An 18501-nucleotide genomic window follows, 5' to 3' on the forward strand; every position below is an offset into this window, starting at 1 on the left:
GTGTCCCCACCCAAATCTCATCTTGAACTGTAGCTCCCGTAATTCCCATATGTCATGGGAGGAACCCCATGGGAGGTAACTGAATCAAGGGGGTGGGTTTTCCAATGCTATTCTCAGGATAGTGACTCTGGTGGTTTTATAAAGGGCACACGCTCTCTTGCCTGCTGCCATGTAAGATGTGACTTTGCTCCTCCTCCTTCCACCATGATTGTGAGGCCTCCCCAGCCATGTGCAACTTTGAGTCAATTAAATCCCTTTCCTGTATAAATTATGCAGTCTCAGGTATGTCTTTATTAGCAGACTAATACAAGGTCTTATTCATTCTTTCTAACTATATGTACTTTTTGTACCCATTAATCATCCCCACTTCCCCCCAACCCCCACTCCCTCACTACTCTTCCCAGCCTCTAGTAAACATCCTTCTACTCTATATCTCCATGAGTTCAATTGTTTTGATTTTTAGTTCCCACATAATAAGTGAGAACATAACGAAATTTATCTTTCTGTGCCTGGCTTATTTCACTTAATGTAATAACATCAAGTTCCATCCATGTTGTTGCAAATGATAGGATCTCATTCTTTCTCATGGCTGAATAGTACCCCATGGTATATATGTACCACATTTGCTTTACCCATTCATCTGTTGATGTATGTAAAGCAACTTAGGTTGCTTCCATATCTTGGCTATTGTGAATGGTGCTTCAATAAACATGGGAGTGCAGATATCCCTTCAGCATACTAATTTCCTTTCTTTTGGGTATATACCCAGCAGTAGGATTACTGGATCATATGATAACCCTATTTTTTTTCTTTTTTTGCATGTGTGAGATGGAGTTTCACTCTTGTTGCCCAGGCTGGAGTGCAATGGTGCGATCTCAGCTCACTGCAACCTCTGCCTCCCAGGTTCAAGTGATTCTCCTGACTCAGCCTCCCGAGTAGCTGGGATTACAGGTGCCTGCCACCATGCCCAGCTAATTTTTGTATTTTTAGTAGAGACAGGGTCTCACCATGTTGGCCAGGCTGGTCTCGAACTCCTGACCTCGTGATCTGCCTGCCTCGGCCTCCCAATAGCTCTATTTTTAGGTTTTTGGGGAACCTCCAAACTGTTCTCTATAGTTGTTCTAATTTACATTTCCACCAACAATGTATGATGGTTCCCTTTTCTCCACCTCCTTGCCAGCATTTGCTATTGCCTGTCTTTTGATAAAAGCCATTTTAACTGGGGTGAGAGGATACCTCATTGTAGTTTTGATTTGCATTTCTCTGGTGATCAATGATGTTGCACACCTTTTCATATGCTTGTTTGACATTTGTATGTTATCTTTTGAGAGATATCTACTCAGGTCTTTTGCCCATTTTTAAAATGGATTATTCAAATTTTTCCTATAGTGTTGTTTGAGATCCTTATATATTCTGGTTATTAATCCCTTGTCACACGGTTAAGTTTGCAAATATTTTCTCCCATTCTGTAGGTTGTCTCTTCACTTTGTTGATTGTTTCCTTTGCTGTGCAGAAGCTTTTTAACTTGATGTGATCCCATTTGTACATTTTTGCTTTGGTTGCCTGGGCTTGTGGAGTATTATTCAAGAAATTTTTGCCCAGACCAGTGTCCTAGAGCATTTCCCCAATGTTTTCTAGTAGAAGTTTCATAGTTTGAGGTCTTAGATTTAAGTCTTTAATACACTTTGATTTTATTTTTGTATACGGCAAGAGACAGGGGTCTAGTTAAAGTTTTCTGCGTGTGGATATACAGTTTTCCCAACATCATTTATTCAAGAGAGTGTCTTTTCCCCAGTGTATGTTCTTGGCACCTCTGTCAAAAATGAGTTCACTGTAAGTGTGTGGATTTGTTTCTGGGTTCTCTGTTCTGTTCCATTGGTCTGTGTGTCTGTTTTTATGCCAGGACCATGCTGTTTTGGTTACCATAGCTATGTAGTACAATTTGAAGTCAGATAATGTGATTCTTCCAGTTTTGTTCTTTTTGCTCAGGATAGCTTTGGCTATTATGGGTCATTTGTGTTTCCATACAAATTTTATGGAAATGTTATAGATAGCTTGTATGTGGTTCCATACAAATTTTATGGATTTTTTTCTGTTTCTGTGAAGAATGTCACTGGTATTTTAACAGGGATTGCATTGAATCTGTAGATTTCTTTGGTTAGTATGAACATTTTAACAATATTGATTCTTCCAATCAATAACATGGAATATTTTTGTGTGTCCTCTTCAGTGGAATTTTTGTGACTTTCCTTTTTTTGTGTCCTCTTCGATTTCTTTTATTGGTGTTTTATAGTTATGATTGTATAAATCTTTCACTTCTTTGGTTAAGCTAATTCCTAGGTGTTTACTTTTACGTGTGGCTATTGTAAATGGAATTGCTTTTTAAATTTCTTTTTCAGATTATTCACTGTTGGTATATAAAAATGCTACTGATTTTTGTATGTTGATTTTATGTCCTGCAGTTTTTCTGAAAGATACTGAAGTTTTTCATTTCAGTTTTACTAAAGTTTCTTGGTGGAATCTTTAGGTTTTTCCAAATATAAGATTATATTGTCTGCAAACAAGGATAACTTATTTCTTTCCAGTTTGAACACCCCTTATTTCTTTCTCTTGTCTGATTGCTCTAGCTAGGATTTCTAGTATCAGGTTAAATAACAGTGGTGAAAGTGGGCATCTTTGTTGTGTTCCAGAAGTTAGAGGAAAGGCTTTCAGTTTTTTCCCATTCTACATTATACTAGCTGTGAGTCTGTCATATATATATTTTTTATTATGTTGAGGTATGTTTCTTTTATACCCAGTTTTTTTAGGTTTTTTTAATCATGAAAGTTTGTTGAATGTTATCAAATGCTTTCTCAGCATCAATTGAAGTGATCATATGGTTTTTGTCCGTTATTCTGTTGATATGACATATCACATTGGTTGATTTGCATTTGAACCATCCTTGCAACCCTGGAATAAATCCCAATTGGTCATGAATGAATGATCTTTTTAATGTATTGTTGAATTTGGTTTGTTAGTATTTTGTTGAGGATTTTTACATCAATATTCATCACAGATATTAGCCTGTAGTTTTCTCCTTTTTTTGATGTGCCTTTGTCTGGTTTTGGTACCAGGGTAATACTGGCCTCATAGAATGAGTTTGGAAGAATTCCCTCCTTCTATATTTTCTTGGAGTAGTTCAAATAGGATTGGTATTCTTTAAATGTTTGGTAGAATTCAGCAGTAAAGCCATCGGGTCCCAGGGTTTTCTTTACTGGAAGACTCTTTATTACAGCTTCGATCTCATTACTTGTTATTGGTCTGTTCATGTTTTGGATTTCTTCCCAGTTCAATCTTGGTAGGTTGTATGTATCTAGAAATTTGTCCATTTCTTCCACATTTTCCAATTTATTGGGATATAGTTGCTTATAGTAGCCACTAATGATCCTTTGAATTCCTGCAGTATTGATTGTAATGTCTCCTTTTTCATTGCTAATTTTACTTATTTGGGTCTTCTCTCTTTTTTACTTAGTCTGGTTAAACATTTGTCAATGGTATTTATCTTTTCAAAATACCAACTTTTTATTTCATTTTATCTTTTGTATCATTTTCTTCATTTCAATTTCATTTATTTCTGCTCTGATCTTTATAATTTCTTTTCTTCTACTAATTTTGGGCTTTATTGGCTCTTGCTTTTCTAGTTCTTTAAGATGCATCATTAGGTTATTTGAAGTTTTTCTTCTATTTTGATGTAGGCATTTATGGCTATAAATTTCCCTCTTAGTACTGCTTTTGCTATATCTCATAGGTTTAAGTATGTTGTGTTTCCATTATCATTTGTTTCAAGACATTTTTCAGTTTCCTTCTTAATTTCTTCATGTTGACCCACTGGTCATTCAGGAGCATATTGTTTAACTTCCATGTGTTTGTATGGTTTACAAAATGCCTCTTGTTATGGTTTCTAGTTTTATTCTATTGTGGTTAGAGAAGATGGGTGATATTATTTCAGGTTTTTTTTAATGTTTTAAGATTTGTTTTGTCACCTAACATATGGTCTATCCTTAAAAATAATCCATGTACTGAGGAAAAGAATGTGTATTTTGCAGCCATTGGATGAAATGTTTTGTAAATATCTGTTAGGTCCATTTGTTCTACAGTGCAGATTAAGTCTAATGTTTCTCTGTTGACTTTCTGTCTGGAAGATCTGTCCAATGCTGGAAGTGGGGTGTTGAAGTCTCCAGCTATTATTGCATTGGGGCCTATCTGTCTCTTTCTCTTTAATAATATTTGCATTATGTATCTGGGTGCTCCAGCATTGGGTTCATATGTATTTGCAATTGTTATATCCTCTTGCTAAATTGACCCCTTTTTTACTACATAATGACTTTTGTTTCTTCTTACAGATTTTGTCTTGAAATCTATTTTGTATGATATAGGTGTAGCTACTCCTGCTCTTTTTTGGTTTCTATTTGCATGGAAAATCTTTTTCCATCTCTTATTTTCAGTCTGTATATCTTTATAGGTGAAATATGTTTCTTCTAGGCAACAGATCATTGGGTCTTGCTTTTTAATCCATTCAGCCATTCTATGTCTTTTGATTGAAGAGTTTATTCCATTTGCATTCAATATATCCTTGACATTGAAAAACAATACAATTCAGCATATCAACAGAATAAAGAATAAAAATCATTTGCAATTGATCACAGGGTCTTGCTTTTTATCCATATATATCCTTTATGTTTGAAGGACATCTTGGCTGGATATACTGTTCTAGGGTAGTTTTTTTCCCTTCAGCACTTTATGTCATGCCACTCTCTCCTGGGATTGTTTGTGCCCATCTTTCTTGGGAAGACTTTCTAAGTATTCAGAGGGATTGGGCCCCAAGTGCCTGTAAAGTTTCCACTGAAAAGTCTGCTGACAGATGTATTGAAGCTCCATTGTATGTTATTTGTTTATTTTCTCTTGGCGCCTTTAGGATCCTTTCTTTATCCTTGACCTTTGGGAGTTTGATTATTAAATGCCTTAATGTAGTCTTCTTTGGGTTAAATCTGTTTGGTGTTCTATAACCTTCTTGTATTTGCATGTTGATATCTTTCTTTAGGTTTGGGAAGTTCTCTGTTATTGTCCCTTTGAATAAACTTTTTACCATTATCTTTTTCTCTACCTCCTCTGTAAGGCCAATAATTCTGTGATTTGACCTTTTGAGGATATTTTCTAGCTCTTGTAGGTATGCGTCATTCTTTTTTATTCTCTTCTTTTGTCTCCTCCTGACTGTGTATTTTCAAATGGCCTATCTTCAAGCTCACTAATTCTTCTACTTGACCAATTCTACTATTAAGATACTCATGCCTTCTTTATGATGTCAGTTTCATTTTTCAACTCTGGAATTTCTGCTTGATTCTTTTTAATTATTTCAATCTGTTTGTTAAATTTATCCAATAGAACTCTGAATTTCTTCTCTGTGTTATCTTAAATTTCTTTGAATTTCTTCAGAACAGCTATTTTGAATTCTCTGTCTGAAGGGTCACATATCTCTATTTCTCCAGGATTGGTCCCTGGTGCCCTATTTAGTTCATTTGGTAAGGTCATGTTTTTCTGGATGGTCTTGATGCTTGTGGATGTTCTTCAGTGTGTGGGTTAGGTGTTTTTTTGTAGTCTTTGCAGTCTGGGCTTGTTTGTGCCTGTCTTTCTTGGGAAGACTTTCTAAGCATTCAAAGGGATTGGGCCCCAAGTGCAATAACTGTGGTTCTTGCTGACTTGTAGAGGTACCACTTTGGTGGTCTTGGATAAGATCAGGAAAAAGATCCCTGGATTATGAGACAGATATGCTTGTTCTCTTTCCTTACTTTCTCCCACACAAATGGAGTCTCTTTCTCTCTGTGATGAGCTGCCTGGAGCTAGGGGTGGGATGATGAAAGCTCTCCTGTGGCCGCCACCACTAGGACTGTGCTACATTAGACTTGAAGCCAGCACAGCACTAGGTCTTGCCTAAGGCCCGCCATAACCACTACCTGGCTATCACCTATATTCACTCAAGGCCCTAGGGTTCTGCAATCAGCAGGTGGAAAAGCCAGCCAGGTTTGTGTCCTTCCTTTTAGGGTGGCATGATCCACCAGGTTCTAGGCAGGTTCAAAGATGTCGTCTGGGAGCTAGGAATTATAGTCAAAAAATCTTAGAAATCTACCTGGTATGCTATTCTACTGCAGCTAAGCTGGCCCTCAGATCACAAGACAAAGTCCTTCTTCCGGCTCTTCCCTCCCCTTTCCACAGGTAGATGAGTTTTCCCAGTGGCCACCACCACCACTAGCCCACAGGGAGTTCTGCCAGGCCACCACCAATGTTCACTTAAAGCCCAAGGTCTTTTTGGTCAGCTCGTAGTGAATGCTGCCCAGCCTGAGACTCACCTTTCAGGATAGTGTGTTCCCCTCTGTCCCAGGGCAGGTCCAGCAGTGCTGTCCAAGAGCCTATACCTGGATTCAGTAACCCCAAGAATCTACTTGGTGCTCTGCCCCACTGTGGCCAACCTGGTTGGTACCTAGGGTACAAGACAAAATCCCCTTTAATTTTCCCTCTGCTTTTCTCAAGCAGGAGTCTTTCACCATAGCATCACAGTTTGTTATGTCCTGGGTCTCACCTGAAGCCAGCACATCTCAGAGCCCAGTGCCCACAGTGTACAATCTGGGTATTGGTTATTCAGGGCCAAAGGGCTCTTTAGTCAGCAGGTAATCTTCCATTACTGGGTTCTTTCTTTCAAGGCAGCAGGTTCCCTTCTGGCCCAGGGTGTGTCTAGAAATGCCATCTGGGAGCTAAGGCCTGGGAAGGGGGCTTCACAATTCTGCCCACTGCCCTATTTTTTTTTTTTTTTTGAGACAGTCTCGCTCTGTCACCCAGACTGAAGTGCAGTGGCATGATCTCAGCTCACTGCAACCTCCGCCCCCAGGTTCAAGCGATTCTCCTACTTCAGCTTCCTGAGTAGCTGGGACTACAGGTATGAGCCACCACACCCAGCTAATTTTTTGTATTTTTAGTAGAGATGGCGTTTCACCATGTTGGCCAGGCTGGTCTCAAACTCCTGAGCTCAAGTGATCCACACGCCTTGGCCTCCCAAAGTGCTGGGATTACAGGCGTGAGCCACCACACCCAGCCCCAGTGCCCTAATCTATTGTGGCTAAGCTGGTATCCAAGATGCAAGACAAAGTCCTTTTTACTCTTTGCTCTCCTCTCTTCAAGCAGAAGGAAGGAGTCACTTTCTTTGCTGCAAGCTGTGTTGCCTGGGGTTGGAGAAGGGGCGGCACAAGCACTCCTTTAGCCATTCCAGCTGATATCTCACTAGGTCACATGCCACCCTAGTTCACTGGCTCTAACCCCCACCCAGCACTAGGACTCTCCTAGGAATTGCAGTCCTTGTGTCCTAGGAATTGCAGTCCTTGTGTCCTAGACTGCCTTTCAAGTTTACCCCAGAGCACTTGACAGAGGCTTGCCAAGAAACTCAAGTTCCAACTGCTGGGATGGGCAATTCCCCTCTGGCTAAGGTGTCAATGCTCTGTCCATGGGCAGGTGCTGGCTGAACCAGCATGGCTTTGCTGTCTGCTGTGACAGGAAAGCACGGAGTTCAATGCCAAGTCTTCTAGTCACTGTGCTCTCGCTCCCCCAAATGCACAGATTCTCTCTCCAAGAGATCTAGGCAAGAGATGCTAGGGCAAGAGGGAGGGGTGATGTAGGTGATTCAAGACTGTTTTCCCTACCCTCTTCAGTGCCTCTTTCAGCAATAAAATGGCAGAACCAGGTACTGTGATTTCTCACCTGATTGTTGGTTCTTATAATGGTGCTTTTTTTGTGTGTAGTTAGTTGTTAAAATTTGGTGTTCCTGCAAGGAGGATGATAGGTGGAGGCTTCTATTCAGCCACATTGCTCCATCAACTCTTTTTTTCCAAATGCCATCACATTCACAGTTCTGGGAGTTATGATTTGGACATATCCTTTTGGGAGCCACAATTCAACCCACTATATTATCTTTAAGAAAACTGCCTTCCATTCCTAGTTTGCTAAGAGGTTTTAAATAAATGGGAGCTGCGTCTTATCAAATTTTTTCTCTCCATTTATCAGTCATCCATCATATGATTTTTTCTTTATTCTGTTGATGTGCTGAATTATATAATTGGTTTTCAAATGTCAAGTCAATATCGCATTCCTAGAATAAGCCCAACTTGGTTATGATGTATTATCCTTTCTATGTGGGATTTAATTCCCTATTTTTAAAGGATTTTTGCATTTATGTTTTTGAGAAAGATTAATCTGTAATATTCCTTTTTTATGCTGCCTTTATTGGTATCAAGATTATGCTGTCTTCATAAAATAAGTTGGGAAATGCTTCCTCTTTTTTCCATTTTTGGGAATAATTTGTGTAAGATTGATATTATTTTTTCTTAGATATATGGAAGACTTCACCAGTGGGGCCATCCCCACTAGGATTTCTAGTAGTGGAATCCTAGAGTTTTCTTTGAATGAAAGTCATAAATTCAGTTTCCTTAATAGATATTCAATTTAGATGAAATTCATTTCTCACAGTTCTGGAGACTGGGAAGTCCAATATCAGGGTGTCAATAGGTCGCATGTCTGGAGAGGGCTGTTCTCTGCTTCCAAGGTAGTGCCTTGTTGCTGCAGCCTCTGGAGGGGAGGAATGCTGTGTCCTCACATGGCTGAAGAGCAGAAGGGAATGAACCACTCTCTGAAGGACCCTTTTATAAGGGTTCTATTTCATCTTGCATCAGTTTTCATAAGTTATATTTATATGGAAATTTGCTCATTTAATCTAAATGTTCAAATTTATTGGTACAGAGGTATTGATGACATCCTTGTTATTACCTTTTTCAAATCTTAGATCTTTAGCAATGTCCCTTTACAGTCCTGATATTAGCAGCTTGTGCCTCTTTTTTTCTTTTTCAGTCTTGCTAAGGATTTATTTATTAGTCTTACCAAAGAACCAACTTTTGGCTTTATTGTCTCTATTTTAAATTTTTGTGCTTTATTAATTAATTCATAAATGATCTTTATTTTTTTTCCTTCGACTGTCTTAGGATTTAATTTGTTCTTCTTTTTGAACTTCTTAAGTTGGTTAGTTAGGTTAGCAAATTTTCATCCTTTCTTCCTCTCCAGTATATTTAGGGCTATAATTTTTTTCTAAGCACATCTTTAACTACATCTCATAAGTTTTGATTTGCCATGTATTTGTTTTCTTTCAATTCAATTTTTTTTTGCTTCTGCTGTGGTCTGAATGTGTCCCCCCAAAATTCATATGTTGAAACAATCACCAAAGTGATAGAATTAAAAGGTGAGGCCTTGAAGATGTGATTCAATCATAAGGAGGAGCCATAAGGAATGGGGTTAGGACCCTTATAGAAGGGCTTGAGAAAGTGGGTTCATTCCCTTCTGCTCTTCAGTCATGTGAGGATACAGCATTCCTTCCCTCCAGAGGCTGCAGCAACAAGGCACTATCTTGGAAGCAGAGGGCAGCCCTCTCCAGACATGCAACCTATTGACAGCTTCATCTTGGACTTCCCAGCCTCCAGAACTGTGAGAAATGAATTTCTATTGTTTATAAATAATCCAGTCTATGGTATTTTGTTATAGCAGCACAAACAAAGACATCTTCCATTAAGATTCTTTTTTCCTTCTATAATTCTCAAAAATTTTATCTGTACTGGAGAATAAATTTCTAGGAGTGTAGGTAAAATAGGCTTGACCACAAGTTGATAATTTTTTAAGCTGTGATAGTGGGAATATGGAAATCTGGAGTAAACATATTTCATGGCAAAATGCTCTGGTCTCATTCTCTATCAAAACTCACTTATGCCTAGTGTTCCATTATTGGAATACAAACCTGTGGGAGTTATTTATATCCTACTGCTCAGTTATCACCAAGGTCTGATTGCAAAAATTCAAAACATTGCATCCTCAGGCATAAATAGGTTAACTTGAACCAAAGTAAGTTTTTCTGCTAAGTATTCTCTTTGAGGATATTATTAGCTGATTAAGCTTATTAGCCCAGCTTATAATTTGTTCTCTATGTAAATCTTAGCTATGAATTCTTCCTGACTAAAAACAGAGTAAACATTTTCATTAAAATAAATCAAACTAAAATTAGTTTCTTTGACAATAAATTTTGTTTAATCTCAGAAAGCTTCGCTTAAGAAGTAGAAGTAGGATGTTTTCCCAGAGATAATACAAAGATAAGTAAGGTTGTCTTATATCTTAAATCACATTTCTCTATACAAGATGATTATTTTTCAAATGCTAAATAAACAGACAAAAGTAATATAGGTAATTTGGACATACTAAATTCAGCATTTAATTTTAGAAAAAGTTTATTGTTACAAAAAGTTTTTTCTTTTAAAAGTTTTTTAAGCTTTTGCTTTTTTGGAAGAATTTATTAAGTTTGATGCTTAGTGAAATAGTTTTAGTGCCCAAGTTATTGAAGTTAATCAACACAGCATATCAAGGATTGTAGTTAATCAATATAGCACATCAATACTTGAAGTTCATCAATATAGTATATCAAAGATCTACTAGGTGCTATAGAAATAAGTATCTCAGTTACTATTTTTCAAAAGTATTTTTATGGAAAATATCAAACATATTAAACAACAGAAATAATAACATAAAATCCCTCCACATTCATCACTCAGCTCCAACAATTTTGAGCACATGTCCAGTCTTGTTTTATCTCTACTGTCCCACTGTCTCCAGTGGATTGTTTGGTATCAAATCCCAGATGCCATATTATTTCATCCATAAACACTTTGCTATGTAACTCCAAAATATAAGGACTTATTTTTAAAAGTTAACCAAAATACCATTATCACAGCTAAAAACTTAACTTTTTAAGATAATCAAATATCCAGTCATTGTTAAAATGTCCTCACCTGCCCCATAATGATTTAAATTGAGATAAAAACTAAGGTGTATATATTGCATTTGGTTGTTGTATCTCTTAAATTGCTTTTAGTCTATGAGTTCCACCATTCCTCCCCACGCCCACCCATTTTCCTTTCCTTGCCATTTATATGCTGGAGGAACTGAGCTGTCTGTCCTGTAGCATTTCTCATACTCCAGAATTTGCTGATTGTACCCTTGTTGTATCATTTAATATGCTCCTGTGTTCCTTTATATGATGCAATAGGAAATACGCAATGCACAACCCCACTTGTGAAGCATTCTTGTCAAAAATTTAAATCAAATAGGCGCTTAAATAGATTTGATTTAAACATTTGATAACAATGCTTCACAATGGGATTGTGCATTGCGTATTTCTATTGCATCATATGAAAAAGAAAATGTCTGAGATCTATAAGTTTGTGACCTTCAGTCACTGAGGTTCCCTAGAGGCACACCTAATGAAACTCCAGTCTCAGGTTTGTAAGTGTCATCTTTATGACACTTTCGTTTGAGTTTCTATGGGCTCCTTGGCCACCCCTCATACATTCTTACATTAGATGCCTTCACCTTGGTGTCTGGCTAGAAATATTGCAGAAGACATAATGCAAAGCTAGATAACAGTTCTCATTTCCTCTTTTAGATTACAAAATATTTCAAATATAAAAGAAAGTATGAGAGAGTGATGTCAGCAAAAATGGGAGAGTAGGGAATTCCAAGGGCCCATCCCTCCACAGAAACATCAAATAAACAAGCAAAAACTGTCACAATCAACGTTGTCAGAAGTCTGGAAAATTGTCAACAGCATTAGTCTACAGTGCTGGTCTCCAAAAACCAAGTGAATGTTGAATGAAGAAAAAGATGACTTAAACATGGTAGAATAGCTTTGTGGTGTTTTAACTTAGCTTTGTCCTACTCCTCTCACTTTCCTAGCATGCTGGGAGTTTTAAGATGAAACCCGTATTCCTGATGGGGGTGCCTAGTTCCAGAGGGAGCAGAACAGACCTAGTCCCTAAAGAATCGTGTTTGTCTGGGGATTCCTTGAAGGACTGACACAGGGTGTTTGCTTTGGTTTTATCTAACTTAGAACTCTTTCAGTGCAGAAAAGTTGCTAAGCAGAGGGGTTCCTTGAAAACACCAATAGGCAAATGAATGAGCTGTTGCTGCCTTGGGTAAAAGATTACAGTTGGGTCAAACAATAAACATGCTACAACCTAGGAGAAAAAGCCAGGGAAAGAGTTACTTTGGGGAATAGGGATTTGGTAATCTCCTGCATATAACAGGAAATCTAGAAAGTCATGTTCATGCCCAGGGCAGGGTGCATACCCAGAAAAGACCTGAAAAGACCCTTAGCTCTCACCTCTGGCTGACTTTTAGGCTCAGTGTGAGCAGGAAGTGAAGGCTAAGGCAGAGCTGTAAGTGGCCTGGCTAAGTGTGAAAGGAGTATTCCTAACAAAGAGCCAATCTGCAAAGACCAGAAGACTATTATTTTTTTTCTTTTAAGAAAATCTCTGTGAAACCACTAACTGACCAAAAGCTAAAGAAACAACAGAATTCAGAGACCATCCACAGCAAACAACAACAACAAACCTTGAGGAGGTGAAGAATCTTATATCCAGTTACCACATTTAAATATATAACATGCCCAGTTTTTAACCAAAAAATCATGTGGTGCACAAAGATACAAGAAAGTATGGCCCATTTGCAGGAAAAAAAGCCAAATGAACAGAAAGTATCCCTGAGGAAGCACAGACATTGTCTTACTAGGCAAAGCTTTAAATCAACTGCCTTAAATATCCTCAAATAGATAAAGGCAATCATGGACAAAAAAATTAAAAGAAACCAGATAAATAATGCCACAAAAATATCAATAAAGAAATTGAATTATATAAAGAAAGCAAATAGAATTCTGGAGCTGAAAAATACAATAACTGAAATGAAAATTTTACTAGAGCTTCAACAGCAGATTTATGCAGGCAGAAGAAAGAATCAGTAAACTTGATGAGCTCATTGAAATTATCCAGTTTGAGGAACAGAAAGAAAAAAAAAATGAAGACATGTGAATAGAGCATAAAGAACTGTGGGATAATTTGCAGTACACTAACATATGCATTATGAAAGTCCCAGAGAAAGAAAGGGATGGAAAGAATATTTGAAGAAAGAGTAGCCTCAAATTTCCCAAATTTGATTTTAAAGAAGCTCAAAGAATTCCAGACACATAATCAAACCGTCAAAAAACAAAGATGAAGAAAATCTTGAAAGTAGGAAGAAAAAAATCTTAAAAGCCAGAACAGAGAAGAGAGACATTCCTAGATAAACAAAAAAGCTGAGGGAGTTTTCTGCCTATAGACCTGAAAGAGTCCTTCAAACTATAATGAAAATAATTCTAGTACCTAGACAGTACCTCAAAGTTATATGAAAAATAAAGAGCAATAATAATAAAAAAGAACAATGGTAAAGATAACTATGTAGGTATTATATTAGTATATGATCATATTTTTGATTTGTTATGCTTCATTATTTTTGTTTAAGGGTAGACACACAGACCAATAAAATAGAATGAATAGTACAAACCCATACATCTGTGATCAACTGATTTTTGACTAGGATGCCAAGACCACATGGTAGGAAAAGAATAGTCTTTTCAACAAATGGTGCGGGGACAACTGGATATTCACACGCAATATACTATTAATAAAATTGGATTCTACCTCACACCATAGATAAAAAATACTTAACATTGATCAGAAATTTAAATGTAAGAGCTAAAACTATAACACTCTTAGAAGAAAACATAGAGGTAAATCTTCATGACCTCACATTTGTCCATGAATTCTTAGAAATGACACCAAAGCCACAAACAAAAATTAGACTTCATCAAAATTTAAAACTTCTGTGCTCTAAAGAGTTATATCAAGAGAGTGAAAATACAATTCATAGAATAAGAGAAAGTACTCTCTTTTACCAAGGACCCGCCAACATGGGCCGCATTTGCACCAAAACCGTGAAGAAGGCGGCCCGGGTCATCATAGAAAAGTACTACACGCGCCTGGGCAACGACTTCCACACAAACAAGCGCGTGTGCGAGGAGATCGCCATTATCCCCAGCAAAAAGCTCCGCGACAAGATAGCAGGCTATGTCACGCATCTGATGAAGCGGATTCAGAGAGGCCCAGTAAGAGGTATCTCCATCAAGCTGCAGGAGGAGGAGAGAGAAAGGAGAGACAATTATGTTCCTGAGGTCTCAGCCTTGGATCAGGAGATAATTGAAGTAGATCCTGACACTAAGGAAATGCTGAAGCTTTTGGACTTCGGCAGTCTGTCCAACCTTCAGGTCACTCAGCCTACAGTTGGGATGAATTTCAAAACGCCTCGGGGACCTGTTTGAATTTTTTCTGTAGTGCTGTATTATTTTCAATAAATCTGGGACAGCAAAAAAAAAAAAAAAAGAATAAGAGAAAGTATTTGTAAATTATATGCCTGAAAGGGTCTAGCATCCAGCATATAAAAAGAGCTCTCACAACTTAACAACTAAAAGACAACTCAATTTAAAAACGGGCAAAAGACTTCAATAGACATTTCTCCAAAGAAAATACACAAATTGCCAACAAGCACATGAAAAGATACTCAACATCATTAGTCATTATGGAAATGCAAATCAAAACCACAATGAGATAACACTTCATGCCCACTAGAATGGCTATTTTTAAAAATGGAAAATATTTAGGCATTGATAGCACCCATCAGATGGCCAAATTATTTACTGGACCAGGTCTTTTCAAAACTATCAAGCAGATAGTCAGGGCCCGTAAAGTGTGCTAAAGAAATAATCCCCTGTACTGCAGGCCATACATTTCAATCCCTGTATCTTTAACCTCCTTGTTAAGTTTGTCTCTTCCAGAATCGAAGCTGTAAAACTACAAATCATTCTTCAAATGGAGCCCCAGATGCAGTCCATGACTAAGATCTACCACAGACCCCTGGACCGGCCTTTTAGCCCATGCTCCGATGTTAACGACATCAAAGGCAACCCTCCCAAGGAAATCTCAACTGCACAACCCCCCTACTATGCCCCAATTCAGCAGGAAGTAGTTAGAGCAATCATCAGCCAACCTCCCCAACAGCACTTGGGTTTTCCTGTTCAGAGCGGGGACTGAGAGACAGGACTAGCTGGATTTCCTAGGCCGACTAAGAATCCCTAAACCTAGCTGGGAAGGTGACCGCATTCATCTTTAAACATGGGGCTTGCAACTTAGCTCACACCTGACCAATCAGAAAGCTCACTAAAATGCTAATTAGGCAAAAACAGGAGGTAAAGAAATAGCCAGTCATCTATTGCCTGAGAGCACAGTGGGAGGGACAAGGATCAGGATATAAACCAAGGCATTCGAGCTGGCAATGGCAACCCCCTTTGGGTCCCCTCCCTTTGTATGGGAGCTCTGTTTTCACTCTATTAAATCTTGCAACTGCAAAAAATAAAAATTAAAAAAAAGGAAAATAACAAGTATTGGTGAGGATGTAGAGAAATTGGAACCCTTCTACAATGCTGGTGGAAAGGAACAAAAACTAGTGCAGCCCTGTGGAAAACAGTTTGGCAGTTCCTCAAAAAGATAAACTTAGAATTACCATATGATCCAGCCAGTCCACTCCTAGGTATATAAGTGAAACAATTGAAAACAGGTATTCGAACAAATATTTATACACAAATGTTCATTGCAGTACTATTTACAGTAGTTGGAAACAATTGGAGGTTTCTCAAAAGCTAAACATAGAATTACAATCTGACTTCTGGTTATAGACTTAAAATAATTGAAAACATGGACTCAAACAGAAATGTGTGTGCCATTGTTCCTTATAGCACTATTCACTGTAGCCAAAAGGTAGAAAAAACACAAGTGTCCATGAACACATGAAATAATCAACAAAATGTGGTATCCATACAATGGAATATTAGTCAACCATTAAAAGAGTTATGGTTGCACAAATCTATGAATGTGAATGAAATAGAAACATTTGTATGCCTAAAAACCTTATACTCAGGACCAAAAGTGAAGTTCATTCACTAACCCCTGAATGACCAGTATACAGCTTACTTTGACTATTATCTCTGGGAGAGTGCTAATGAAAAAAAATGGTATATAGGGAGGGTACATTCTCACAAGAAGTACACTTAACTTAAGGTACTGAAGTTCTGGGTAAATTTCTAGCATCAGCCCATGGATTTGATGTGAGGCTGGGGTCTCCTGGAATAGCTCTGGTTGCTCCTGAAGGGAGCTTTGCTTAAAGCCATTCTAATTTGCTTTCAAACCTGTTTGATTTCAGCTAGGAAAGTGTTGCAGTTAGCAATCCTGATTGTGACAATTATAAGCCCAAATATAGCATTTACTCTGCCGTAGAGATACAGTGGTAGTGTTGAGACTAGCTCAGGGCAACACTGCATCATAAGGACGGTGAGAGATTTAATACCTATAAGGGTGTTCTCTTCTCACTCTCAACTGTTCCTTCCATGTTTTAAATTAAATATTTCCCCCTTTTCTATTCTTCCCTTCCTTCCATTCCACAGCTTCTCTCCTTGGCGCTGTTTCCCATCCACCAGCTCAAGATCATTCCAGTGTATCTGATGAGATCTCAGACTTTCAGAAAAGCGATTCTTGGAATGCCATCTGGCTAACCATTAGATATGTCCAGACAGACACTTTGCGGATTGTCTTCAGGAAGGAAGAAAAATAGAAGGGAGTCTCAGAACTATTTATACAATTATCCTGCAGGCTTTGGCCTGGAAAACAAGAAACTAGGACTTTCAGGTTTTTGATTGCATTTCTTCTTTCCTGTATTTCATAAAGTTTAAATTATAACCATCTGTTTCAGAAGATATAAAAATCCTGATTCCATCTTCTTCCACGTTAACAGAATACTAACCCTGTGGGGAACCTTATATCAACGGAGGCACTCAAAGATGACTATAGTAAAATCACAGGGAAAAACAAGCACCAAGCTGCAGTTCATTGCCTGTCCTACCTACCTCATTGGCCTCCTGCACCTGCTGATAAAAGGGGCATCTCTCTCTAGAAGGCATCTCATCAGGCAGATGTTTCCCTGCATAGCTGTATTGACACTGACACTATGTTTTCTGCTTATTTGATGATGGTGTTGAGAAGGAAGAGGATGGCAATGATGATAAAACCTCTTTTTCTTCCAACTCTCATTAGACCATTATTCTTTTGCTCATCTTTAATTCTCAAAATATCCCCAAATCATTCCTGGTGAATTCATAGGCATTTCACACTTTGTGATTAATTTAATTTGCTTGCAGTCTTACTGCCTATAGGACAGCGTGGGTGTGAAAAACACCACTCTAAAATTCACCATCTGCAATGAGTCTTACCCTATTCCCCACTCCGTCACTTCTCCCCTCTCAATTCTGTATGTAATCCTCTGTATCTTTCCAATAAGCTGGAGGCAAGACATGACATTATGGCCACATAAAATCGCCTTTTCTTATGGTCCAGGGACGCTTTGTGCTGTTTTTGGCTAATGTGTTAGACTCCAATCTTCTCTCTCAATAGGCTTTCTGTCTTCTCTAGGAAACAGTTTATTTTTCTTTTCTTGCCATTAATAAACATTTATTGAGCACCAACACAGCAACACAGTTGAGCCCCAAACCAGCAACATGGTTTTCAAAGCACTGTGCTGCATACTGGAGATATGGAAGTAAACAAAACCTGGTTTTTATCCTACAGCAACCAAAACCTAAAGGAGAACAAATCACGTAAAGAAATACCTAAAATACAATGAAAAAAGAGTTCACAAGTGAAGAGTTCGGTAGTGTGGAGGAGGAATGATTCACAAACTATAGCATCTTTATTTTTTTCTTCTCTCACGTGACTTTCTAATATTTGATGGTGAATTTCTTCTTATTTTACTATTTCATATTTCTTTAAAATCTCTGTTTTTAAGGCATGTGTTTTTCATTTTTTATAACACTCTACCTACCTTTGGGGGTCTCGCAGATAAATATAACCTTTATTCTTTCTGTTGGATCTGTGTGGGATATAGAAATCAGGTAAAAAGAAAGATTTGCAGTGAGTAGAAACGCAGCCTCTTGCTGGCTTACAAAACGTTACAGGTGCTGCCAAGCACTGGAATAAAATATGCAGTTGAGTCACACACCATGGTCGTGGCAGATATGCCGCAGGCTCTTAGGAGGAAGAGACAACAAAATGAGTCAGAATGAATGAGAGGAAAACCTCCCCCTCCAGCCAGAAAGAGAAAGCCTGGGAGGCTAGACAAGTTTTATTAACACGTCTTTCAAGAGAATAGCAGAGGCACGCTCTGACATTACTCAATGTCGGCCTCACTGTCAAGGTGAAGCATGTTTAAGAAAACATGCTTTTGAAAACAAGTGGGATCCACTCAAAACATCGTTCCCTCCTATTAGGACCCTAAGCCCATCAGGGGGCTAACACAAATGTCTTAGAACAAAAAGCAAACATTTTAAAGCGATTTGCTGAGGGCTGAGAGATGTAGAGGAGCGAGGAAATAGAGAAGTATATTACCTGAGAAAGATCAGAGAATATAAAATCTCTTTTT

General features: G+C 38.1%; 2 protein-coding genes across 2 annotated transcripts in view; one reads left to right on the forward strand and one right to left on the reverse strand.

Moving 5' to 3' along the window:
* The window catches only part of LOC129051654 (uncharacterized), a 66264-nt gene that overhangs the window by 10076 nt on the left and 37687 nt on the right, over nucleotides 1–18501 (reverse strand). Inside the window, exon 4 of the mRNA XM_054538150.2 lies at nucleotides 6384–6514. Coding sequence (XP_054394125.2) covers nucleotides 6384–6514 — 131 coding nt within the window. The remainder of the gene's footprint in view (nucleotides 1–6383; nucleotides 6515–18501) is intronic.
* LOC129051610 (small ribosomal subunit protein eS17-like) lies at nucleotides 10051–16766 on the forward strand. The gene has a single exon (XM_054538048.2). The coding sequence runs from the start codon at nucleotides 13754–13756 to the stop codon at nucleotides 14297–14299; it is 546 nt and encodes a 181-aa protein (XP_054394023.2). The 5' UTR covers nucleotides 10051–13753; the 3' UTR covers nucleotides 14300–16766.

The sequence above is a fragment of the Pongo abelii genome, chromosome 17, assembly GCF_028885655.2.
Source record: "Pongo abelii isolate AG06213 chromosome 17, NHGRI_mPonAbe1-v2.0_pri, whole genome shotgun sequence".
NCBI lineage: Eukaryota > Metazoa > Chordata > Mammalia > Primates > Hominidae > Pongo > Pongo abelii.